This window comes from Ixodes scapularis, unplaced genomic scaffold, assembly GCF_016920785.2.
Source record: "Ixodes scapularis isolate PalLabHiFi unplaced genomic scaffold, ASM1692078v2 PGA_scaffold1__304_contigs__length_218370807, whole genome shotgun sequence".
NCBI classification, from domain to species: Eukaryota; Metazoa; Arthropoda; class Arachnida; order Ixodida; family Ixodidae; genus Ixodes; species Ixodes scapularis.
Window position 1 is genome coordinate 149,333,049 of NW_024609846.1, and position 27,933 is coordinate 149,360,981.

Genomic DNA, 27,933 nt, shown 5'->3' on the forward strand with positions numbered 1-27,933 from the left:
AAGTCACTTCTCTGTAAATCATCTTAACCCCCCCCCCCCCCCCCCCGCCCTTAGGTTGGCCCCCGACTATTCGGGAGTGGACTACATGCCCCCCCCCCCCCCCCCCTTCCCCCCACTCAGTCAAACGAGTGCGAGACCGCTGCCCGAAGAAATACTAATGCCATCTGTATACGGGATTTTTGGTCGGTCGATCAAAGAAACGCTTTAGTTTTTGCTCAGGATCATTGCAACCCGAGGGCCGAAACCATTAATTGAGGGGGTCTAAAGAAGATATCGTGCATTTGCGTACGCTACTGCGCAACCTGTGTAAAAGCGACAGCAGCTCGGATCTTGCGTAATTCTTTATACTTCTAGTGCCGTTGTCGTTTCGGCGCCGCATCCTGAGCACGGATCTGAGGATATGTCACGCCCTTTTTGTTTCCGCTCTCGATTTCCCTCCCGTGTTTGCCTCATCCGTACCTCGTCTACGACGGGCCTCCTCAGCGCGCAGTACCTGAAATTCGAACCGGTTACGAAGATTCCGAGGCCTAGCAATACGGCGTTCTTCCGTTCGGATGATCGTGCGCACGAATCGGCACAACGGGGTGCCCGGCAGGGCGTCTACTTCAAATGGCCGTGCATGCTCGAGACGCACCAGACGCCGAAGCAATATCGAAAGTAGAACGGAACAAAACCTGGGCAGAGCGCAGTTTGTCTGCTCCTTGAGCAGGGGTTACGGTGACGTCAAAACGCCAAATTCTGATTGGTTCCTACTGGAAGGACAGTGGGTAGACCTCAAAACAGCTAGCATTGAGGTCTACCCACTATCCCTCCATCAAAGCCAATCAAAGCTTTGCGTTCTGAGGTCTCCGCAACCCCTGCTCAAGAAGCAGACGAACTTGCGCTCAGCATATTTAGACGGTTGCACTCAAGGCGTTTGGCCGCCGCCATGTTTCTGATCGCATCACGGAGCATGTGGAATCGCGCGCCTGCCAAAGCCACCTTCACGTGTTTTCTGCACGTGCTTCAACGCAAAGAGCAAGGTCGCGAACCATGCTTGCAAACCTATCCACCGCTTTTGATTCATTGAAACGCGTCCTGTCGCAACTCAGTCGGTAGAGCAGTAGGCCATACAGAAAAAAATTGCTGTCATTCATGGGTCGCTGCTTCGAACCCGTCTCAACGGGGGAAAATAATGATTTTCTTACAAACTCGGGGAGAGAGGGGGGGGAGGGGGGGGTGGCGATCATGTGCTTGAAGACATCTCCGGAAGTTTTCGCAAAAGACGACCATGAAATTTTCCTTGCTGAACCCCCACTAACTGCTGGAGCTGCAAAAAAGATGCGCGTCCCACTTTCAAAATTTGCTCGAGGTTGTAAACAAAACAGTTTTTTCTTTCCTTCGATACAATATTTATTATTGAGTTAAGAACGTCTCGTTCAGTTTTTGAAGTTATTCTGCGCTGTATTTACGACACCCTTATGTTAAACGAAATATGAATATAGTCGGCTGAAGAAATGACAAATACAAAAGGAACAAGACACAAAAAGTTTCTCGATACTGAGGAGCTGGTTATTCCTTTCTTTCTATTCAGACTCCTGCTAGTCACCAAGGTTTAGTAAGTACATCGCATTTCGACTTCCTGAACTTGATAAATGGTTGTGTAAGCAGCACCCTTTGTATCGAACGGAAACGATCTAAATCTGCAACGGGGCGCCCAGACCCATCTCTCTTCCCAACGATATGTATCCTTTGTAATCACTCAAGTTTGATGGATCGCCTTAACTTCGCAAAGCTTGTTTTTTTTTTATTGTTTTGCTTCCTCTGTTATTTGTGCTGACATCTCCTATCAAGCGTCTTCCTTCATTATCATTCTGAAGCTATTCGGTTGCCCTGTTTTTATAGATTAATGGTGACAGTGACTAAACGCCGTTGTATTGCTGGAGCGTTCATATTTTATTCCCCCTAACATCCAATAGCAATATAAATTCGAATGCCTTTATTGTAAGACTAATCATATATATATATATATATATATATATATATATATATATATATATATATCAACTAAAACATCCCTTACTTTATATAAAGCTTATGGCATTATTCGCGGCTACATGTCATAAAAAACCTACGTAAACATGTATGAGGGACGGTTCCAAGAAACCGTGTAAGCATCGATGGGGTATTGCGCACTTCCTCTGTGGTTTAAAATTTACTATTTCGTCATCAGCGACTGAGCCCGTGAGTGCTTCGACACAAAATGTATCAGTATCTAGCAATGTTAAGTTTATTGTTTTAGTTAGTTTTAATGCCGACGAAATCAATTATTCCAGTAAAATATTTTTTGACGAATTTGTGGAAGAGGATCACAAACGAATAATTTTAAAATATCTACTGATGAAGGTTACCTTTGCGAGAAGTAATAACAAAGGGTCGTAGTATTCTATAAACAATGCCGTCTGATGAAAAAAAAAAAAAAAACACGGTGTGATGAAATTTGTCGCGATGGATAAAAATAAAGTGTACTTGTGAATCAGATAAATTAATTTGTTTTAGTAATTCTAGTAATTCTCAAAAATGAGGTAGTGACTCAAAATACTGTTCTCCTAGTTCCTTGAAAAAAAAAAAGCTATTATATTGCGGACCATCTCGTCACACAAAAAAGACTGCAGTTGTTCTTCAATCGATCGGATAATGTTATTTAAACCGAAAAAAAACAAGAAAAAAAAAACACCGTTCAAGGCAAACCATTGCACTTTTATTAGCTGGCAACACGGTAAAATAAATTATTTTCCTCTCGTTTACATAGTGAACTATGGGCGCTTCGTTAGCGCGCATCACTCTGTTATTTTTACACGTTTGTATATTTGTTTCACTACCCATATACTATTCATTTATGATATTATGTTTTCATTCATGCCTTGGTAAATTTATTTTTGGTTATTCTTTCACGTGACTTCTTGCTACACAAAAGAATAAATTTTTCAAAACGACGCTTTTGTGCTACGGTACGAATGATGGCACCATTGTCGAAATAATTCCTTCCATTATTTTCACGCAGTACTCTACCGAAAACTTGTGTCCCTTAAAATGAACCTTTTTTGTTCGTTTTCATCTCAGGTACAGACGGAATACCAGGGCCTCAAGGACCACCGGGGATGAAAGGACTGCCGGGTAAGATAAAGGATCACTTAACTCGAGTTAATTAGTCCGAATTAATATTTATTCTTAAATATTTAATGCTAAAGTTTTCAACAATTAATGTTTCTCTGTTAACCCTTCGTGTGGACGAATCGAAGGGGACTTCTGAGGCAGATTAATAAGCCCCGTGAGAGGAATACGAAACGTTAACACCTCTATTAAAACGCTGGCGTTTGGTCAATACGAGCACCTAGGGATATCCTTGTGCTTTGGCACATGAAAAAAAATCGTTTCGGTGAAAGTTTTACGTATAACATTATTCTATGCTTCGGAACGCGTGATTCTCACAGCTATCTTCCTTCAAAATATGACTAAACCTGATGTGATCGTTGACAGCTTACGCAGGGTGCGGCAGACCCTGAACATTCTAACTAGTGTCTCTCCTCGGTCGATGAGAGTTCGGAATTAACCAGTAAGAACGCCGGAAATTGAATCACGAAGGGACGCGCGTGTACATGCTAAGCCACACCCTGTTTTTAGGCTGTCAGAGAATACAAGCGTCATCATGGACAAATAAAATGCCTGGTATGGTCGCTAACGGCTTAAGGGTGTTTCCACGTCAAAAATTTGCAATGATGGACTTGTTATATTTTTATATTTATTATAAAACGAAGTATGCTCATTTCCGCCACGTTTTTGGGCTATTTGCGAACTCCGTATAGCGAATTTTTTTCCGGAGATTTAAACGTTTGCAGCTCGGGGCGCGGAGATTCCCAAATCTTCGCTATGGTATTTCGCACGGCCGCCAATTTTACACCTAAACGTACACATCAAAACAATAATATTTCTTACTTCATGAAAGGCTCAGGACACGTACATTTTAGGTTAAACATTTTAGTAATATATTTCTATAGAAAATTAAAAAAAAAAACGCATTTCATGAAATAAACAGGTCTCGAAGACACGTTCAGAAATTATTTACCATCGGACTACTTTATATAAAGCGATTCAAAGTTCATATAAACAATCGTCTTAGAATGCATTTCTTGAATTTCCATGAAAGCAATTACTAGCTATTATTGTAGTTCTGTTAATGATGCAAAAACGCAGCTTATTTCTCTAAATGTGGCAAACTTGTACGTACATATAAAAAATATATTTTATTATATCTTATTTTTTTTCTTAGCCGTTTACAGTGACTTGAACCAGGGCTGGACAGTATCTTAGAGGTTATTTCAAGTATCTTTATCTCTGTTTCAAGATACGTCTGAAAAATGTATTTGTATCTCAGTAGTGCAATAGATTTAGAATAAATTGCTTGTATCGCGTTATTTTACCAGACATAGGTATATCGTTACATTTGTTGTCTTTTTTAAGATAAATTTAAGAGATAAAAAAACTCTTATTTGGTGCAAGTAGCTTCCTCATTTATAATAGAAACCCGCCCTATAACGTAACTGTGGTTTAAAAAAAGGTTACAGGCAAGAATAACAAAATCACTGCAACGAAACACGAATATAAATCTAATTGACCTGTGGACAGCATGACTATCTGTATTCTGCGATAGAGCAGCGCCGATGTACAGACTTCTTTGGTTGTTAAAAAGTTTCTTTGGAGTCGACGTCGTGTGGTAAATCCTCTATAACGAAGATAAGCTAGCCCCATCCTAGTAAAGGTTTGTTGTCGATTTTTTTTTATAACGACGTCACATGTTACGCAATATTTTACCATCACAAGCTTGTTCAAGTCCATGTAAACGGTAACGAGTGTTCAAAGAAACTAATAAATATATTTTTTTCCTATTATTTACGTGCAAGTTTTTCACATTGAGAAAAATGAGCTGCCTCTCTGCATTAATAACATTACTGAAATACTGCATACGCATGCTCTTTATATAATCGTAAAATCAGTTTAAAGAAGATTATTTTGATATATTTTGCGTCGTTTTATATAAAATAGCTTATTGCTAAATAATTTGTGAATGCGTCTGTAAAACGTGTTCATTTGGCGAGTTTTGTAAATTTGCACAAACTGCGTAAAAAGTTTCTTGGACCTTTTGGTGTGAAATGGACGGCTGTGCAATGTACCCTAGCGAACCCCGGGCAATATCTGCGCCTCGAGGTTCGAAACTTATACATCTCGAGAAGAAAATGAGCTACGACGTTCCCGTACAACTGAATGCTGCCCCCCCCCCCCTCCCCCAACCAAAGAACATGGCTTTAACACACAAGTTTCGCATAAATAAAAAACAATTATAACTCCGACCGTAATTGCATGATGTGACGGGAGAAATTCCCTGAAGGAACAAAGAGTGCAATCTCAGTGACTGCGGAGATACATTAAGGCGCTCGGCACTCATTCCGCCCCGCGTTCAATGTTAAGCTCTCAGTGACCATAGGTCCTCGTATTGGCGGTTTCAGGCATCTCTAGGTCTATTCCAATTGTGTTAACAAAAATAAGAAGAAAAAAGAAAACCGGAAAATTACACAGATTCTTATACGTGTTCCCCTCTATTGATTTAAATAACGTAGACTACTTCATCGTTTTTTTTGTTGTTATTTTGTCACTGCGGTCTCGCATAATTTCCTGTGCTTGTGACTTAAACGTTTACGGGTAGTATAAGATGTATACAACCGCGGACAACATAAGCTGGAAACAGTGCTTTGTGATTCTTTAATGTATCTGCTTTGAAAGAGCTGTGGTTCGAAATGGTCTTGGAATGCGAAGTTGAGATATCGACACTTCCGACTATTTGACAATTTGAGATGTAACGTACGGAGCTCGAGGGGACCGCTGACGCACAAAATGCTGAATAGGGTGTATTAGCTTATAGTCAGAGCCGTATATGTAGAGAGTTTGGTCAATGGGAGGCGCGGGCAGAGTCAGGGCGTGCGGCAGACTCGGAAAGAGGGCTCGGCATGCTCTCTTGACCAACTAGAAGCCGAAAACAGTCCTCTAGCGGTGGTAGCGAGAAACAGTTCTGATCAAAGGTCTATGTTCGTATATGGTTTTAATGTGTGCGTAAGAGTGAAGTGTAGTAACTCTTCGTGGTTGAAAATAGGGTGCACGTGTTGTTTTCATCATGATCACGCAGAAAGATGTAAGAAATGAATGCGCCGCTCAACTCCGTTTTGCGCGGAGAGAATATGACCACTCGGACGGCAGATTCCCGGCCCTCGGCGTTTGGCGTACGGATTATGTCGATCGTTCCGCTAGACGCACTCTTCTACTATCATTTTGAATGAGCGTGATTGAAACATCACGTGTACCATATTTTCAGCCATCGAGAGTTACTCCAATGCAGTTATGAGGTTTGTTTCTCGCGACATCCGCAAGGGTATTATTTCCGGCTCCTGGTTGGTCACATTCGAATTTCTGAAGACGCCCTGGAACACGCCCAGCCCGCTTTTGGCCAATGGCGCCTCCTCATTTGTCTTTTATACTTCCCAACGAATGGCCAAACTCTCTACATATACGGCTCTGCTTATAGTGTATGCCGGGGTTACAAATTTTTTAAAAAAGTATTTAAAGAAAATGGAAAAACACTTGCGCTTTCGTGTATTATGGATTCAGAGCGCAGCTCTTGAGCTATCTTGATTTTCCCCACATACTGGTTCTTGAACTACAAGTCCTCTCCCAGACCTTGATTTTTATGAAGAAAGGAGTGCATGATAGTAAATTTGTGTGTCTCGGGACTTAAATTTTCCCGCTAAATTTAACCGGGAAACTGAAGGAATAGGGAGTTTTCGTAGATAGTGTTGGCCGTCCCGTAACGCTCTCCGCAACCCGATACGATACCCGGAACTATACAATCAAGGTCAACGGAGCGCAGGCGTGGTAGTGTCTTCTTCGTCGTGGAGGGCTCATGGGAGGGGGAAACGCGGTCTGCGAAAACTCCCCATTGTATTGTCAGGTGACGTCGATTTCCCAAAGTGAAGTTAGCGGGGGAAACTGGATTGGTGTCAAGGTCATAAGACGTCAATTTTCCGCTAAATTTAGCGGGAAAATTAAATTGATGTTTTGGCTACAAGATGTGAATGTTCCCACTAAATTTACCTGTGAAATCATGTTCACCTATAGGTCACGTGCCGTCTATTTCCCAAGGTGTATATGTCACATGACGCCACTTTCCCGCCAAATGTAGGGGGAAAACTGAATCGGGATATAGGTGACGTGACGTTAATTTTTTCGCTAAATTTAGCAAGGAAACAGAATTGTTTTCTATGTCCCGTGACGTCACGTAACGTGACATCAATTTTCCCCCTAAATTTAGCTGAGAAGCTGAATTCGTGTATATGTCTTCTGATATCTGCACGTCAAAGACCCCAGGTTAGCGGTTGCACTGCACTGGCTTAATTTCTCATCTACAACTGGGAGACAAGTCGCCCGTTGAGGTAGACTAAGTTCTAGGTTGTATAAACATACAAACACCCCAATCTTTTTCCCTCGTGAAATCAATTTCTCTGCTACATTTCGCGGGAAATGCGCAGTTACGCCGACGGCAACGCGGGCACCGCCATTTGCGGGTGTGGGCGCCTAAGAGCTGCGTTTTTAAAAAAGTCAACACTGTTAAGGCGTTTTGAACTACCAAGTATTTATTGCTATTATCATTTTGTCGCCTTCTTGGTGATATAGTTGATGAGTATAGTTATACATGTTTCGGCAACATCCGCGTGTGTGTTTTGCAGGCCTTCCTGGATCTCGGGGGAAAAGAGGGCTTCCAGGCATCCCCGGCACCCCAGGTACGTAAACCAAATAATATGAGACTACAGTAAAGACACACACGAAGGCATTATTGTTTGCTTCCGTCTTTGCACTTCGGACACTAAATCAAGGTAGTTTCTGTGTTTGATCAGCTTGGGTTTACCTTACTATGGCCACAGAGATTTTCAGAACCGACGGGCGGGCCTCATTGCGTAGATTCTAGAGCGTGTTAATTTCTAATTTACGATTGCGTTCACGGTTGTTTTTTGTCGTTATGCCTTCTTCAACATATTCATCGTTCAAAACCGCAACATCACTGGCAGTGGAGGAATATAAGGACTCACAGAACTCGCAATGTCCCGACTTTATTAAGATGTCAGCGAGTATACAGACCAAAAACCGACGGTTCGATATTGGTACGTATATCGTTTGCCACTTTCTTTTCTTTACAGGAATTCCTGGAATAAACGCTTGGACTGTTGAGAGCAAGATTCCGACAGACACCGAACAACTACTTAGTAAGCTGCGTACCATAAATGATTAAGATGGCAGTGTGTTGCTTGAACCGCATTCTTTATTGTGGCTTTGAAAATTATCCCAAAACATTTAGCGGCGTGTTTTATGCACAAGACGGCCACAGTAGCGTGATGCATATGCGTGTAGGTTCCGACCTAAAAGGGCAAACACCAAATTCAAACCCCGTTTTTCGTCTTTGTATCATGCTATTCGAGTACCGGCACCTAGCTAACTGCTTTCAGTTGGCGCGATATTATGATAGAAAATACGATGGTTCAGTTGTATTGCATGTGTAGGCGCCATAACAACATGGGCGGCTTTAGATTATTTCGGGGAATAGTTCCAAATAATTCATTATATCTGGCGCCATACCTTAGTGCATACCTGAGCCAGCATCCTAACGCATAACTTAGCCACTGAATTCACTCAAAAATTTAATCAAGAAATTTAAGAATTTTTTAAAATTATAATAGAGTCTTTAATCTGCCGACATTTCGGAGAGTATTTTCTTTCCGAGACGCACAAATGGGTTAACAGAAATGGCTGACAGGAAGGAAAGACTCTTTCCAAAACGGCTGTGCAATAAAGTCGCCATTTTTGATGAAAATAATCCCTGGAGAAGGGGAACAAGAGGGACAAAGGACAAACACAAATCTCCAAACACAGCTAGGTGATTGGTGCGCGACCGAAAAAATCCGCCTGGTCCGGGTATCTGACCCGGGACCTCTCCATTACAGGTGGAGCGCTCTACCAACTGAGCTAACCAGGGGTTAGACATCAGTAGAGCAAACGGGTTTTATCAGCCGCCACCAGCCTAACACCATCAAGTGGGAAGCTTGCAATTTTAAGGTTATGATTATAATGCAATTAAATGCAAAGGTGCAAGCGAGCTGGACAGTAATGATGAAAATAATCCCTGGAGAAGGGGAACAAGGGGGGCAAAGGACAAGGTTTGGAGATTTGTGTTTGTCCTTTGTCCCTCTTGTTCCCCTTCTCCAGGGATTATTTTCATCATTACTGTCCAGCTCGCTTGCACCTTTGCATTTAATTGCATTATAATCAAAGTCTCCATTGTTACTCAAATTGTTTTTACGCCAGTGTGACATCTAAGATAAGCAAAAATGAGAACACGGCAAATAAATCAATAAGTAATATTCAGTCTCCTCTGGCTAAATTGTATTGTCTTCCGCTTGTCTTTCGGGAATAATTCTGGCGACATAAAAGTCATTTTATAATACGGATTCATTAGCGCTCTGCGACCCTGGTACACCTGTGCAAATTTTCTTCGTATGTAGCCTGTTTGAAGTATCAGTAATTTAGTTGCAACGAGGAAACATTTATATGAAAATGGTGTGTTAAATTTTACTTCCGTAGTTTTCGTCTATATACTTAATAAAAAAGGAAGACATTATTTATTCTGCTGATTAATAAAAGCCATGTTTGCTGAAGTAATTTCTTAATCTTAACTGTTAATTACGTTTTGACTTCTTTTATTTTGACTTTTGAGAATGACTATGTCACCAAAAGGAAGCGGAGCAAATTTCTGGTCAACAATGCATTACGCAGATCTAAAACAAAAGAAGCGATATTTCACTTAGTGTTTGTTCTTCGACAATATATATTCCAATGAAAGTGTATTGCGCTAATCTAGACTGTACACGGTAGAATATTCACGTTATTGATATACGTATTTAGTAAGGATGCCCTCTTTGGATGCTTCTTCGAGTGACTTCGCGCGGTTAATGGAAAAATAAAATATGGTAAGGAAGTTGCAGAAAGCAAGAATGGAATTTTACGAAGTTGCTTGGGAGCAACATACATCTTGAGGTTCATCCGTGTCGCAACAAGTATAAGGCAGTGAAGACACGGCGGCCTCACGGCATCCATTCTCAAGATACAAAAAAGAATAAAACGGGATGAAAAAAAAAAAAGAATTTTACTGCACTGCCCTTTTCTTGATATCTTTAGCATTAATGAAAAGTCGGAACTTAATGTCATAAAACTGACAAAAAATCTTAAAATTGCAAACACCTTCAGGGTTATATTTGTTAATGATGAACTGGTGAGGTAAACACATTTGATTAGAGCATACTTGATGTGACGACAAAGATTTTTTTAACGTTTTCAGATTTTAGATTTTCGGAACGTGTAAGTAAAGATACAGTTTTCAAAAGTATTGTTAACCGGGACAAAATTCAGCAAGCAGAAAAGCGTCACTTACAGCATTGAGTCGTGGCAGTAACTATATTGAACAAAACACTGGGAGTCGTCCAGTCATTATTAGCCTAAGCCACCTGTGAGTGGTTTTATTTTCTTTCCTTGATACTGTTCATTTGAATCTAAGCATTTATAAGAATGTTCCCAAGTGCGTGCAAAGAGATCGTATGTTGGCAAAACGTTTGTATGCCAATTTTATTAAAATAACAATATTTGTACAATTTTTATGACGACTATGATACCTCAGACTTAACAGGTGTGCATATATTGAATTCACTGCATGGTACTGAATCATTCAGTGCCTTATCAGAACAATAATAGAACTGTATGGTTTTATATATGCATGGCGTTTATAAACGCGCATTATGTTTTTGCGTCGAAACAATAACAGTTCATAAAAAATGAAGAAAAACGAGTTCAGATCTTCACCTCAACTCAAAAACGAAACAGGTGCTCATAATATGTCATCAATTTTATGTCCTTAATATTCTTCATAGCCACGAATTTGGATGTCACAGAGCACGTGCTGTGCTTCGGAAATTAGTAGCGCTCGGTAATTATTATAAGCGCAGCGATTGAGCTTGAGGCACAATCAGAATTCATATCAATACCTTAATTACAGCCGAGGCGAGTGATCACGCGATGCTTGTGTCCAATAAATTAGCCTAATTTAAGTTTTTTTTCTCCGGAGTGGTCTACGCCGACGGCATCACTATATAACTACTCGTAGGGCTATACGCTAGGCTAATGGTACGAAATAAATAATGAAAAAAAATCGACCTCCTTTCTTTTTGAAATTACATCTTTACAAAAGACGTTACTCACTGGCGTTACGTGTGGGTATACTTGTGTCATACTTCTGCAGGAATATACATCTGTGAAATGAATAACGTTCAAACTAAATGTCGGTAGTGCCCTTTGAAACACCTATTGACACGCTTCATGTCGTACTACATTGCCGAAAATTAAAAAAAAAAAATAAACACGGAGAGATTTTTTTATCGCCACGTCGAAAAATAATACAAAATTGTAAGTGTAAGAAAGGCTTGCAATATGTAGGACGCTGCACGTTATAATGAGCCAGAAAATGTTTAAAGGGGTGTATAAATACAGTTTTTTTTCCTCTAGGTTGTTTATTTTTGTGAATAAGGCTGGATAACTGATGCCTTTTGTTTACCATATGAACAAAAGGTTACGTGGGCAGCTCATCATTATTACTCTGCACTATGCGATTCCTGAACATAGTGAGTGATTCGTCGCCCATGAGTCAGATGGCATTTTGAAATGCTCATCGTTGAACTGTGTTAAACTGCAATTTTTTTTCTTTACTTTCTTTCCTTTTGGCGTTTCCAGTACTATAAGCACAAAACGGCCGCATCATCAAGTACCACAAGACAAAAAAGGAGACATGAAACAGCGATGCACCGGTTGCGATACCACTAGATAATAAACTCTAGTATAGTTAACGCTTTTTTTTTTCATTTCCAAGCTCCACTTCTTCTCTACACCTTACATTACGTCTAGGGCTGAAACAAGTCATTAAGTAGAAAGGTTCACTTCGATAGTTGAAGATAGCGCTAAAAGTAAAATAAAAGAACTGCGTACGACGCTATTAAATTTATATAAGAAAGAATGAGTGTTAACATGAAAAAATTGCACGTCAAGTTCGGCAGGATCCGGTGCAGGACTTACATAAGATGAAAACGTGAATTACGGCTTCATAAAAAGTCATGTTTCCGTGCCATAAACACTATGGTTCGACATGTTTATGGTACGAATAAACTTGCAGTGCGATCTTACATTGTATACGCCGAAGAGAACCTTTGAGCTAAGCACTAGCAGATCTCTAAGGCTATTGGTTCACGATAGAAGATTTGGTCGTTTGGTTACTTTATTTTTTATTGAGTTAGCGTGGATTGTATCCTCTAGCAAACTTCTCGAGCTTTGATTACTTATGAACTTTGTGGATGAGTATCTGCTTCTAAGAGCATGACCACGCTACGCCGCCCTCTTGCAATGGTACGAGGTTCGCCCGCTGCACACAGATGAAGCATCGTGGTGGTAACTTTTTTTACTTGAAGTCTGGGAACACAAGAAAAACAAAAACATACTGTCCTCCATTTTATGCCTATCAGTATAACACCTTTCGCGCCATAAAACTGCCGCCTTTTGACGGCCAAGTTTTAGGGTGTCGTAAAAGCCGAACACCGTTGTCACGCGTGGCGTTGCTGAACAACCCAGGCGATTAATCATGCTCGTGTTTCAAAATGTTGCAGTCGATAAGTTGTTATTATTGCAAAAATGTATAAAGTAAAGCACTTCACTTTTCTGGCAAGACCTGGTCGGCGTTTCACGGTGACTGCTTTTTTGTTCGTCGTCTGCAATTTAGTATCTATTATGCAGGTCTCTAATTAGTCAATACCGAACCTCCAGCGCGAAACTCTTCTTTTAGAGAGTGGTCTGGCTAAACGTACCTGATCAAAGCTCTCAGTGTAGAGCTGCACTAAATATTTCGAATTCGCTAGTTATGATAATATCTTAAGAATGAAAGTATAGAAACATTAAGAACGTACACCGACGACAACACTTTTTCTAAAAGCAACGATGGTTTCATTGCTATTTCAAAACGTCGTTGCAATTTGAAAGAGTGTGGCCGTCCGTGAACGTATTTAATGTTTTTATTCTTTCGTTTTAAATTATTCATTAAAACAATGTGCACGAAATAACTGATGTTAATATCTCGGTGACATTCTCGTCCATGTTATGTTACAACTATGTCAGCAGACTCAAGAAGCAATTCCGAATGAGTAAAGTCACTCATCTTGCTAGAGTTGTGCGATCGTCTGACTACATTTTATTCGCTCTGTGACGGAAATGAATACGAAGATTTGAACAGAAGATTGTCATATTGCGAAATAAGACAGTCCGTGTACATTGATTAATCAATTAATTAGCCATTAAAACTTTGTAGCGCTGTAGTGGTTGCCATGTAAGCTGCTGCCTATGACATCCCCACAAACTATAATGCTATTTTTCATTTTCTACGCAATTATTTTGGCCATTATTCGGTGCAACATAAGGTTAACAATCTGTATATAGGACCTAATCGTTGTCTTTTATAATGTTTGGCCGTGCATGTGCCGAAGTGTAATTGAAGATAGAATGCTGGCACTAATGTAGCTAATCTTTTACATAAAACAAAATTAAACAAAATATACATGCATATTTTCACCTAGCCTACCAAGCCCCGAGTTGGATCAGCGCAAGCTCGCTTTTTTCACCACGCTACTTCTTTTATTAACTTATACTAAAATAATAACGCACTGATTTGACTAACTTTAGCAGGAGCAAAGAAACGTTAGGCAGAGAAGAGCTCAAACTCTGCTGATTTGGTCGCGCTCAAAAGTAGGAAGGAGTAGTGCTCTGAATGGGGAAGAGAGGGATAGTTTGTGAAGTGTAAAAATTACAAAGAGTTTCGATCTTGTTTAAATGCAGTTCCACCGTCCATTGTGGGCTCGGACACCGTGCAAACGTTTCACGTGGAAGAAGGAAAGAATTTCCAGCTCACGTGCAGCGCCACCGGACAACCACGGCCAGTGGTCACATGGAGAAGGACGGACGGGGCGGCTATTTACGGAAACAGGTGGCACGGTAAGTTTCCCTTATTCTGCGTCAATTCAAATACAATTCAAACCAGTATCTTTGCAGGTGGTGCACAACGTCCCACTTGGCTTCTGAAGAGTGCACTTGCGACAAATAGATATTGCATAAAATGACTTCCGCTATTTTAGAGTGCAGCTCTTAGGCGCCCGTTTCCGGCTTGAGCGACGTCGCCGTCGGCGTAACCGCGCGTTGTATTATAGGACGTTTTACATAATGACATCACATGCGACTTCACGTGTGACGTCACAAGGGTCTCGAGGGAGGAGGAGGAGAAGGAGTGAATTTCTTTCGCTAATTTTAGCGGAAAAAGTTCCCCGCTAGATTTAGTGGAAAAATTTCCCCGCTAAATTTAGCGGGAAGTTTTCCTAGAAATTTAGCGGAAAATTTCCCCGCTAAATTTAGCGGAAAAATTTCCCTGTTAAATTTAGTAAAAATATATTCCCAGAAATTTAGCGGAAAACTTTCCTCGCTATATTTAGCCAAAATTTTCCCGCAAAATTTAGCGGAAACATTTTCCTAGAAATTAAGCGGAAAACGTTCCCGCTAAATTTAGCAAGAAAATTTCCCCCTAAATTTAGCGGGAAATTTTTCTAGAAATAGCGGGAAAATTGCCCCCCTAATTTTAGCAGAAAAATTTCCCCGCTACATTTATCGGGGAATTTTTACCGCTGAATTTACCGTGAAATGTAGAGAAAATTTCTCGCTAAATGGGAGGGGAGAGGAGGACGGGAAAGAGGGGCATACCCTACCCTCCGTAAACTCCTCTCCTCCTCCTCAAGAGCTGCGCTCTAATTCAGCATCACAGGGAGTTGTAAACGTCTCTAATTTTTTTCACTCGCGAATTTACGCTGTGCTAGAAAAGAGTGTGATTACGAGTCTCCTGAGCCTGTCCGAGCGTGCTGCCTAGCACGCCCCCCCCCCCCCCCCCAAAAAAAAAAAAAAAAAGAAATGGAATCCCCTTACAACACCGACTTCGTGAATCGAAGGTCACGAACTGCTCAAGAAAACTTTATTACTTATTCTGTAATTACGAGTAGTTACACTCGACGAAAAAAAACAGCGATCAGTTACTTTATAACTCTACATATACTGGAGCCACTGTCCTCCTGATTCCTTAGGCCCTAAAGGAATACGGAAAAAGCCTACAGCTCGTTCTGTTCATCCGTGGAAACCGTTTTTTGTGTAAAATATGTTATAAAGTCTTCGTATGCCCGAGTCCTGCTAGAACTAAAAACAGAAACGACCGATACCGAACAAGCCCCAGGCACGTGAAGCATGCACGCGAATGTCTTGCAGTCTCCCGGTGCTCGTGAATAAGCACGACTGATTTCAAGCCTGCCAAATCTAACTTCGCGTGCCTGCAGCACGTGTTTGAGGGTTGTCGGTGTTGGTTGTCTCTGCTCGGTCGCCCTATACTCCGTTCACCTAGGGTGCCTACATGTCTGTCTGTCTGAAAGTTAAGACATCCATTGTTGCCCTCAATGCACCAGCGCGTGACGCTCTCGCGCACTCAGTGCGTGACTTGAGCGGTAAAATGGAGTCATGCTACTTGCATCAGCAATCGAGTAATACTAATACCTTGGGTGTCGAACGTGATGAATATTTTTCTTCTTTTACTGTAGACATCGAAGATAGAATCGAAGCAATAGATCAAATGAAACCAAAATTTTCTAAGGGTATTGATGTCTTACCCACTTTTATTATCAAAGGTTCCTGTGCTATATTTTCCCCTGTTCTGTCATATTTTCAACTTATCACTTAAACAAGGACTTTTTCCTGGGCTGTGGAAGTTCGTCATTGTTGTTCCTGTATTAAAAGGCGGCGATTCTTCTTTAGCTAGTAATTATCGTACAGTGTCATTATTATGTGGATTTGCCAAGGTTTTTGAGAAAGTAGTTTATAAGCGTGTTTATATTTACCTGAAGACGGTAATATCTGATGAACAACTTGGCTTTTGAAGAGGTAGGTCTGTAGAGTCCAATTTGTGTTCGTTATTAAGTTACACCGCACCAATAGTTAGTCGTAGAGGTCAAGTTGACCCCATCTATCTAGACATGTCTTAAGCATTTGACTGCGTTAGGCACGTTTTATTGTTGATCAATCTGGCCTCAGATGGTTTCAGCCCCCATTTGTGTAGATGGTTTCATAGCTTCTTGTGTGATCGTCACAATTCTGTTCGTGTCGATGCCATCTTATCCGAACAGTTTATTTCAAAGTCTGGCGTGCCGCAGGACTCAATTCCTGGCCCGCTTTTGTTCCTGTTGTTTGTAAATGACATTGTTTATTGTGTTAGCAATGCTAACATTCTTCTCTTTGCTGACAACGTTAAGTTATTTCTAAGTGTGAAGTCACTATCCGACTGTTCTCTTCTCCAAGCTGATCTCAGTCGCGTTTCGAGATGGTGTTTAGAAAACAGCTTGTTGCTTAACCCCTTGAAATCCAAATCAATGGTGTTATGCAGAAAGCGTGATGTTGTTTGTTCTGTATATTACCTGGATGGCGTATTAGTTACTCCAGTCTCCATTTTAGGGACCTTGGAGTGCTTATTGACTGCTCAATTTCTATCAACAATTATGTCTTCGCTACAGTAAATGCAGCGTTGAGGACATTAGGAATGATTTCAAGAATTTGTCGTCAATTTTCATCTCCCTGTTGCTTGCTACTCTTATTTAAGCGTCTAGTTCAATCGCGACTTGAATTTGCCTCAGTCATTTGGAATCCATTGACGCTGTCGCAAGAGCTAGCTATTGAAAGTGTAAAAAAACGAATGGTAAGAATTTTATATAACCTCTACATTGGAATGAGATGTTCTTTTCACTCCGAAACATTGCTTCGTGAATTTTCGCTGCATAAATTGGCCTTGAAAAGGCAGAACAGAGATTTTTTATTCCTTCAAAAATGTGTTCATGCAGGGTGAATTGGGCGGCTTTATTACAAACTATTGAGTTTCATGTTCCCTCTCGCCCGAGTCGAAACATTTCGAGTTTTTAACCATCTTGCTTGTCCGCTGTAATCCCATTGTCAAGGATGCAAATTGCTTATGATTAAAAAAAAATTAACCTTGACATCTTTTTATCCACTCAGGAGTTTATGTTAAATCTACGCGACTGGATGTCTGTGAACTAATCAATAATCAATGTTTGCATTATGATAATGTTGCATGACTTTTATTGATTCAACTTTGTTGTTTCCTGTATTTTTAGGTTTTACTCCATGTATGTTTAGAGCACCACACTGTAAATCGAGAGGTTGTTTGTGGCACGAGAAATATAAAACAATTTATTAATTTATTATTATTATTATGTCTCGTGGCAGCAGCTTTGACTGTGTGACTTCTCACATTGTCAAAGAAACAATAGAGAGTTAAAGAATGTTTTATGTGCAATCTTAATAGTTTAACATGTGTTCCATTTTTCTCGACAGAATCCTACGTGGAAGACCGCGTGCTCAACCTCACCCGAATCTCCCGAGAAGAGATGGGAGGTTACGTGTGCATAGCTTCCAACGGCATCCCGCCCACCGCAAGAATGGACGTCTCGCTCGAAGTCAGGTGTAAGAGAAGACGGCTTTGCTTTTTACTATGATGTTCCAGGCCGTAAATTTATCATTGTGGAAAAGGGAACTGCACATAAAATATTCTATATATTTCACACAAATACTCAGCTTGTAATATTCCCGATGTTTGTCAGATGGGCGAAATTCCTGATCATGATAGCGAATTTCTAGTAAAAAAGTTAATGCAAGCATCATTATCTCGCACGAGCATTAAATGTAAACAACTTGATTCAATCAATATATTTTTTTAAATATTTAGTCATCGTACTGTATTTGTTACTTTACTTCTTAAATTTGATGATTTGTTACTTTACTTGTTAAATTAGATCATCACACATATTTGTTGATTCTGTCCCTGCATGAAAGAGAACCAGTAAGTTTTAAATTCGATTGCACTACCCACAAGAAACTGAAATTGAACACTCTGGGACTTCTAGACACAGAGCATGCATTTCTACCGATCATAATTATTGTTTTTGATCAGTTATATCAATTAGGACCATGTATCAATTACAGGTTGTAATTGTCTATATATTTATCAATAAACTGGATTATCTGTCTAATGTAGTTCAATAAAATGCTAATCTGTTGCGGAACAACGATATAACAACATGCGTACACAATAGATAATTACCGGGATTCCTACTCTTTCAGCTATTCAAGAAGAGTATTTTTGTTTACTGAAAGAAAATCTATTTAATTTAACTACAAATGTTTTTGCATTTATGGAAATGCAACAGGTAAATGGCTGAAGTAGAGGAGAGGGCCGAAAAAAAATGTATGCACTCTTTTACTGACATCCTGTTGCCAGCCAGTACGTACTACTTAATTAATTAAGAAACGTGAGATATGTTAAAGACACGTAGAAATATTTACTTTCTTAAAATATGAGACAGCGGACAAAATAAAAAAAAAGTGCGACGGTTTTCTGATTTTAGATATGCCGCTTACAGCAGGCAATAGGAATACGGAAAGCAAAACTCAATGATAGAAATTGGTATGGCTCCTGTAGGACCTTGGATTGTGATAGCTACTCTATATTGTTCTCAAATTTAGGTGTAAAACATTAGCTGTTGGGAATTTAGATAACATGGCGTCCCGCGGGTCCGAAATTCTTGCCAGTCACTACAATCTTAACGTTTAGTATAAAGCAAAATGACGTTTTGGTCTACTTTTGACTAATTATTGAGTGAAGAAATTACTCAGTAACTAAGGCAATAATGTTCCAGTTAATCGAATAATTTTATATCATGGTTATTTAATATTTTCTCACATGAGGTATTCAGGCGATTTTAGTAGTGTCACACGTTTTCGAGTGACTCAAGTGAAAGGTATACTGTCCGTCGTTAACTTTCTTTTCGTACGACTGATAGAGATCACACGAAGGAGGAAGATGCGCTCAAGACATAAGTAAATGGAGTGCCACAAACCATCGCAAGATAATCAACGAGTTGTAGTAATTGCATTGCTGACAAGGAGGGAATTGAAAATTCGTCTGCACCAGTAACTCCCACGCTATAAACATTCCCCTGTGCCCACGACAGGTCTAATAATAAACAGCGCACAAAACGTCGGCAAAAGAAAAAAGGACGTTGGCCAACGCCTATGCGCAGTAACGTTGGCCGGCCAAGGGTTAAAGTACCATTTTCTAATTTTTCGATTTATTTCTTATTTTTTTTTTGTTTTATTTTTTATTTTTCGATTGTTTTTCTTTGTTTTTTTTAATTTATCGATCTAGCTTGTACATATTTTCTTCCTTTTCATTTTCTTCTTTATTTCCTATACCTTGTCTTCAAGTGGCGTTCGATTTTCGTGGCTTTTTTTTCCTTCTTTTCTCTTCTGTCTAAATAAATCAGTTGGGAGTCAGCGCTCTATGGTTCTACTGTCCTTTTCTCTTTTGCCGACGTTTTGTGCGCTGTTTAATATTTGCGATGTACCAACTAGCTCAAATTACCACTTTACCACGACAGGTCAGTCATAACGTGCCTTGATTTGAGAGCGTTTCCAGCTGAATGATCCTGGTCACGTGGTTTATTGCCCGCGTTTGAAATACGCATACGAGGAGGAGGCGAGTAGTATCTATCGTTTCCACGCGTCTCCCAGCTTCGCCCATCCTCTCTGTTCGATATCATCTTCGCCACGTCGGCGACGAAAGGATGCCTTTTAGCAAACTGCGCTGGAGGCTTCCGTCATTAAAATTGCAAACACTCTTTAGATATTTAGAGCTAGGTTATTTAGGGAGGGGCTACTCTATAAGGAAGATTGTCCCTGATTAGCTCGCCAAGTACGCTGCGGGAAAGTATAGTTTCGCGTCTTTTACACGTCGGTGTAGTTTTTGTTATTCGTATCCACAAAAAAACAAATGACAGGAAAATGTACAAATAGTTTGCACATTTTTTAAAGACCTTTTTGCACCTATTAACCTATCTTTTTCAATTCAAGTATGTTCTTGAAGTGTCAAAGTATTCATGGAAACGTTAGCATAGGTCGCTGAACGCTGTATGCTGTCCTTGTTAGGCAAACGAATATAGTCCTACTTTTCATTTTCATTTGTTGTCGAGCAGCGATGTCTATTTCATTATATATTTCTTCTTGCATTGCGTTGGAGCTGCAAGAACAACGGAATATGGGAATAAACTCCAATTCTATATTGCAACGATGATGATATCATTAGCAGAGAGGGCAATAGAGAATATGACGGATCACGCAAAGGATTTATGGAGGCCGGTCCAGCACGTGCTCCCTGGCGCGAGATAGTCGTTCGCGCCAGTGCCCTATCGCCGTCGCCGCCTCCCTCACAGTGCTCTCCACAAGGAAAGCGGCCTACCCAGTCGCTGCACTTGAAGACTCGAAGAACACACACTGAGGAAGACACAATGAAGAACAACGGACAGCTGCCCACAATATTATTGCCTAGATCCACTTGAATGCGCCATGTCGCGTTAAAAATAAACGGCTAGGATTAAAATTAGTTTCGCTAACTTCCTATTTGAAATAATTTTCTACTCGCGTATCGACCATTCAAATATCTGTACGTTGCATCTATGTCCACTGGGCTGTGGGATGCGCTCTGAGCTCGCGCCGTAAGTCTCTTCTCCAAAACATCGAACGGCGCGTAGGCATATACAGCCCTTTCACGCGTCATTTCTCGCCCAGAAAACGAGCTTTCGAAAGTTCTGTGCTCGCCAATGTAAGAGTTACGAAAATCAAATATATTCTCAAGATAATACCTCCCACTCCGCTTAATTTCAGTAGGCAGCGTGCCTACAGCAGAAAATTAATCGCTAGCGGCATGGGCACTTCGCGTCCGAGAGAACGCACGCGGACCACGCCTTGCACGCAGTCCCGCGTTCACACGGCGCTGAGAGAGAAAGCCGCACACGGCGTACCGAGATACCGGATTCGCCGAGGCAGCAGAGACGGCTGTCTACGCTGTCTTGACGAGTGCCCACGACGATAGATGCGGCAGCCAGTCCCTTTTATTCAAAGGAGAATACCCCGGAGGCTGCCTGCCTCCAGCCGTTCCAACTACGCAAAGTTGTCGGCACCAAGGTCATTAGTTGGGTTCTAGAGGAGTGGTGGTATATGAATTTGCCCGTATAATTACTGTTAGCTTGTAAAGATGAGGGCGTGTCAAGTCTTGGGCGCCTTATTACCGCTTCGCAGCTGATGCTCATTAGCCGATAACAACGTCGAAGAATGGATCACGAACCCACGCCCTGCCTTCGTCAAGCTATCACTGACTGTAGTCATTTAAAGCTCAAAAGGGGTACGGGACAAAATGTTGGTGATTCTTTTTTTTTTTTCTAAATATGGCCTATCAAATACAAATACCTCAGAAACGTTACCTGTCGTTGCATGAAAAAAGGTGAGAAAATGTGTTTGAAAAGCAAATTAAATAAACAAATTTGACCTAGCGGATGCTCCTGACGCTTGGTTAGAGGGACCTGTCGTCATTGGACTAAATAACCCAGATTGAAGAAAAGGTCCAAGTCAAACCATGGGGGGTGCTTGCAATTTAACGGCGGATGCCTCCTGTGGCGAATAGTCGCAAGTGCGCATGCGCTGCGCTTATGCGTGGCGAGGACGAAAGAAGGAGGAAGGGCGGAGAAGATTGCAGACGATCAACGCTTTCGGCACCTCGTCGCAGGATAGTATTTCAAATACGGCTAATGAACCAGATGACCCCCGGTTGAGCAGTTAGAACACTCTATAATCCAGGCCCTCTACGTTGGACCCTTAAGAGCAGTGCTGCGCCAAGAGAGTACGGTGCGTACTAGTGTATACAAATCAGGCCTGTACGCGAGTACGATAGATTGGAAGGTCGCCACCGCCGATGAGTGGGATAGGCTGTGTTGCGTCGGTAAGCTTTACAGAGCCGTTCCCGGGTTGACGAAGATGACGGCCGGGCGGTCGTCGCCTTCAAAACAGATTGTTTGCTTCGGTGGACAGATCAAATGTTCTGTAGCAATCAATGCGTCATTCATCGCAAACCAGAAAGATGTCGACGCTACCCGTTGTATAAGAGCCCGACGGCACATGGATCAAACAGAACGTTTTCGCCTAAGCTCGGGATGGGTCGCACCATCTCTTCCGTCCTCAACGAGCATTGCGCTGCATTCCTGTTTACTTTGTGCGCTTACTACGAGACGGTGTACTATTGTGCGGCTTAAGGCTTAGGCAGCAGCGTGGTGTATCGAGTATCATAAGACGCCGGTGCTCTGGACTTCCAGCTTTCGAACGACGACGAACTACCGCAGCTGCCCGCAGCACTCGTCCATCCCACTCGTGTCGTATCCCACGCTTGTTCGGCAATCATTTTCGTAGTAAGGACATTATACTTCGAAAGAAGCTCAAAGGTGCTAAGTAGTACGTGAACCAAACAACGGCATGGCTCTACCGAATAACCGCGTCGTTTGACAGCAATCTCTCTACAAGCAGGTCGGTGCCGACGTAGCTGACTGACACAGTTATCATCGTAATTATCTTCGTGTTGAATTTGCATAAACCCCATTTCGAAAGTGTGCCCTCTGTTGGACGTTGCGGAAGCCCTGCACAAGGGCTGAAAGAAGTACCGGCTTTTTGGGTTTGATTGCGCCCCGGCTGCTCGAGCCCTTGTGCTATGAAAGCACAAGTCGAAGCTATCGTTCGCGCCAGTTGCACGTTCCGTGGTGTCAGATGATCCACCAGTAAAGGTAGGTCAGATTTGTTTTCATTCGGCAGCTGACTTCCGAAAGGGCTCATTCCACAAATCCTACCGCTGGTAGCCTGCAGCGTGAGCCCTCCGCGAAGGCGGTGGCGGCGGTGGAGATGGTTCGGTAGTGCGGTCATTCAGTCCTCGGGTACCTCAACAAAGTGAGGTTGTAAAGCGTTGACAAAACTAAGAAAACAAAGCACATAGCTACGATACGCTTGGCCCCGAGAAAACTGATGACGTGACTGGTGCAACCTGGAGCGAGAGATATCCCGACAGGTATTACGCACTCCGATGATTGATATTGAAGCGCCCGCCAAAGTCCGGCATTAAACAAAAATAAATATAGCCATCGCCTAAAAAACAAGTGTTCGTTTACCATTTACAGGTACTATAGATCCTGTTCGACTTCTGTCTGAACGTATTCCTGATCTTACAAGCCTTAATTAAGTGTGCCTTTAATTAACGCAGGACGCGTGGCGACTTTCGAACATCTCATCATCGTTCTGCATGCAGACAATGAAGAGTGCAATAATAAACGTCAAGAAGGCTTAAAAACGAATCAGAAGGCAATGTGCACGAGCATAGTAAACGACGGCCTGAGTTTCCCAAGCTGTCATTGTCAATAATAAAGTGTAGTCGGATATGTGCGTTCGATCATTCGCTGTCGCCATCTGCAGTCGCGCCCTTCATTCGCATCAAGCAATGGGCCGTCGGCACGGAGATCGGCGGCTGGGCGTTGCTCGAGTGCGTGGTGGAGGCTTTCCCACCGGCCGTGAACACCTGGATGACCGGCACGGGGCGCCTCATCGAGCACAGCCCCAAACACGAGATCAAGGAAGTGGAGGAGGGCTACAAGGCGCTCATGACACTCAACATCAGCAACATCGAGTCCGAGGACCTGGGATACTACAGCTGCGTGAGCCGCAACTTGCGCGGTCAAGCCTCGGGGCAGCTGTCTGTGTACGGTGAGTGCGAGGGAACGACATTTCCCGCTCGAATGGCAAAATAAAGTTGTTAAACAGTAAAAAAAGATAATCCTTATCCTGCATATAAGCAGATTCACGTAGGGTGCAGGCTGAGGCTCCGTTATAAGGTGATATGTGATACGTTCCGCTAAATACAGTGGGCGTGGTCCACGTGACGTCATTAGCGTTACATGATCACGCATAACCAATTCCATTACCACGTCACGTGGTAACGTACAGTCTTGTGTAAGTTACTTTTAAAAATTAATTCGTTACAGTTACAGTTACTTTTAGAAAAAAGTAGCGAAGTTACCGCTACAGGTACCGAAACAAAAAAAAGTAACTCGTTACAGTTACAGTAACTTTTAAAAAGTAACGACGTTACTTTTCAGTTACTTTTCTATAACACACAAAAAAATAGGAAAAACTGGAAAACGCTTTTCACCAAGTTTATTTGCATAAAATTAAGAAGTGTGCTTTTTTTACTTGATATTGTAACTTAGCAGCAGTTGCTTCTCGAAATTAGTGTCTGAAAGTTTCCCTTGTTTGCTAATGAACACGTCCCTGCCCTTGCTGAACAGGCGCTTGTCTAACGCACTGGATTGGATTGCTCTGTTGTTTCGCCGGAATAGGTTTTTGATTGCCGGGTAGGCGTTGAGGCAACAGAGTGCCGTTTTCTGCGGTCAAGTTGTTAGTAACCCCCTCCACCACAGCAAAATACTCTCTGTACGCCGGCCATGGTAGTTCTTTGTTCTTATCAACATTCATATCCTTGGTAGCACTAGCACATTGCTAACTCGTTGACGGTTGCGCTGGGTTCATAGAGTCCCTGGACATATTTCAGTTCGTACCCGGCAAGCCAGAAACAAGCCCCGCACAAACAGCAGTAAATTTTGCCTCGACTGTTGACACTACCCCGGAGTAGTGGCGCAAATCAAAACACGAAACGTGCACAGTGCGGAGTAGTGGCGCTAATCAAAATACGAAACATTCGCAGTGCCCTCAGTGTGTATTGTTATTTAACGTTTGATTCACCCGATTAAAAGCGTTTGCCCAGAAAAAAGAAAAAGCGCAAAAGAGATAGTTCTTGAAGATACTAAGATGGAAGTGTTCAGTCACAAAGTACAAGCGCGGGCTAAAGATAACTACTTTTTTTCAGCAAATCTACACGTGGCTATATTCGGGTCGTGACTGGCGAGAAAGAACTCATTCACAAGTTTGTGCAAAAAATAACTTCACACTCGAAATGTCGGAACAGACAATTTGGAAAGCGCAAAGAATGACTAAATTGTACTCGTTCAGTGATAAATTATTCATGAAAAACTGGAAAGTAACGACAAAAGTAACGTCGTTACTTTCCTCGTTACCTCAGAAAAAGTAATAAAACTACAGTTACAAGTTACATTTTAAAAAGCAACTCGTTACAGTTACAAGTTTCCAAAATGTAACAAAATTACGGTAACGCGTTACTATCAGGGAGTTGTAGTAGATCGTTTTTCTCCTCCGCTACGGTATCCCCGAAGAAAACGCCGCAGCTGCGCATGCGCGCCGCCAGCCTTCTCTGCATAATTCAAGGTCTCTTGGCGGATTACGGAGCGCTATCCGGGTGCTAAGCGGGCTGCGAGAACGGTCTACTACAATTCCCTAGTAACGCGTTACTACCCAAGACTGGTAACGTGACACTTCGACCCAGCAATGATGTCACGTGGTCGTGTGGTCAACGCAGAAATAGTGGCACCAACCGCGTTATCATCGCACGCTGCTGTTATCAAGTTTTCGTAAGAACTTTTCGTGACTCTCTAGACTTGGAAATCATCCCACAAAAGCAGTCTGCTTCAATATGCTGACATTGATGAGAAAAGAAACAAATACATGTCTGTACTTTTACTGCACTCGTATAAAAGTTAACTGTTTTCCAAGTAAACACCACCCGCTTCCCTGAGTGCCCCCACAAAAGACAGATGGCATGTGGCGGTTAGTTCTATTAATTCGAAAAAAACTTCAATTTGATTTGCATGCACATTATGAAAAGAAAACTAAACATTGAATCGAATCGCGTCTCGGAAAGGAAGTATATTCCTAGGCATTGCTATTAGTGCAAATGCTTGAGCATAAACCTCTCTGCGCTGCAGTTCAAGAACAATGGTCTAAGTCTCTGGAAAAAAGAACAAAACATAATATCTAAAATGCGCTGCAACAACTCCTCAAGATATTGCGGGCTTGTTTACCCACAGTGTGACTTTTATTTGCGATATAAACTTTTATTTGGTTAGCGTGTAAACTTCAACGTAAGTATTGTCTCTAAACGCCGAAGTTCGGTGCAGTGTTAACTCATGAATTCCATTTCTTTTTTTTTTTTATTTCCAAAGAGCCTGTTTTCCAATAGTTTCAGTCAAAAATGGTAAAAGTAGACATAGTAGACAGACCTGATATTAAAAAGCGTTTGTTTTAAGATAATTGTAAAAAAAAAGTGACTTCTTTTACAATTCTATCAGAAATTGAACATAACATTCAAGATATTTTTTTTCTTTGGCTACGAACCATTTTCGCGTTTACTAATATATGCTGGTTCAGGTATTTGTCTCGGTAGCGTTCGCAATAACCAAAACGACAGTAACGACGAAGTCTCTGGGACAAGTGTTCGCTGTACACAAGGTTGCAAGCGATTCAAAAGGAAGCTTCGCGAAGAAACCTTGTGTCGCGACTTTACCGGAGTTCTGTTCATTTCCGTCGTTTTCTTTGTTGCGAACGCAACCTTCGCAATACGTGAACCAGCCTTATAGCTGTAGTAAGAATAGATGGATTTCACTAAGCATTCCACGCACGCGCGACGAAAATAAATGTAGCCCAGGAAGGAGGTGAGTGTACGAGACAGCACGTGCCGTCTCCTACTCCGCTCACTAACACAGACCCGCAGCGGGATTGTCATGCGTGTAGAAAACTCACAGTTTCCACGATGCACAGCGACAGCCGTTGTGTGACAAAACAGGCTGGTGCGACTGGTCTACCGTTATGCTCGACCAAAGATGGCCCACGACATGGAGGCATACTGCCAGAAGAAGACGTGGGGCCCTAAACTCCACAAACAAAAAGTTGGAGGCGAACGTTCGTGGAGCACACCGATTGAACGCCGGCGAAAAAAACACGAAGTCGTCGTTGAGATAGTCTAATCGCTACACTCTGTGAACTTGGGGGACGACGACGACGAAGGGAGGGGGCTCTCGGGCTCGACATGGGCTCCCGCAATTTGCGGCAATTATTGCGGATTTATGCGAAGTTCTTCCAAAATTATGGTACGAGCGAACTCTTCAAGAGAAGCAGAATCGAGGGATACCTCATTTATTCCTGTGAGTAGATTTTCAAAGCCAAATTTTTCTTCTTGAAGTCGCACCACTGGGAAGAAAAGCTAAGCCTCGTGAAACGAACAGGCGTCAACACCTGTGTGGCCGAGAGCAGCTAACGTTGAACCTAACCTTAGGTCTGACCGGGAGAACACCCGTTAGGCGCGGTGCGTATAAACAAAGATGACGCAAATTGCGGCGGAAAGGATATCTAATGAAATCGACAAGCGGGACGAAAAAGACAAAAACGCGGAGGAAGTGACCGCGGAGTTCGATGAGGACAGCGGCAGGACCCTGGACCAAAACGGTCGGTGGGTTACAATCCTCAACGACCGCAGAGACGTTGAAAAAGAGAAGAAGAGAGGCGACGGGGCGGGATCAATGGGGCAAGCTACCAATAACCAACGATCGAGGGGTGGTGCTGGAGTTTCCCAGAGATGGAGGAGGCTTCCCCCACTCCCGGAGGACGAGTACAAGGTCGTCTTGAGGCCGAGGGCAGGGATGAAGGTGGCATCGTGGACAGACCGAGCCATATCGCAAGGCCTGGCGATGGCAAGCGTAATACCAACCAAGGAGTTGTACGCACACGTGACAATCGAGACGCAGTGGGCACAAAATCTAATCGTGGCAAGCACGGCGAGCGAAGACTTTG

At 42.1% G+C, this 27,933-nt stretch overlaps 1 protein-coding gene across 1 annotated transcript in view; it reads left to right on the top strand.

Annotated features, from left to right (window-relative positions):
* Positions 1-27,933, top strand: part of LOC120848061 — an 81,943-nt gene that overhangs the window by 28,537 nt on the left and 25,473 nt on the right. The window contains exons 5-10 of the mRNA XM_040219992.3: positions 3,103-3,156; positions 7,812-7,865; positions 8,280-8,345; positions 14,056-14,211; positions 17,647-17,775; positions 23,653-23,940. Coding sequence (XP_040075926.3) covers positions 3,103-3,156; positions 7,812-7,865; positions 8,280-8,345; positions 14,056-14,211; positions 17,647-17,775; positions 23,653-23,940 — 747 coding nt within the window. The remainder of the gene's footprint in view (positions 1-3,102; positions 3,157-7,811; positions 7,866-8,279; positions 8,346-14,055; positions 14,212-17,646; positions 17,776-23,652; positions 23,941-27,933) is intronic.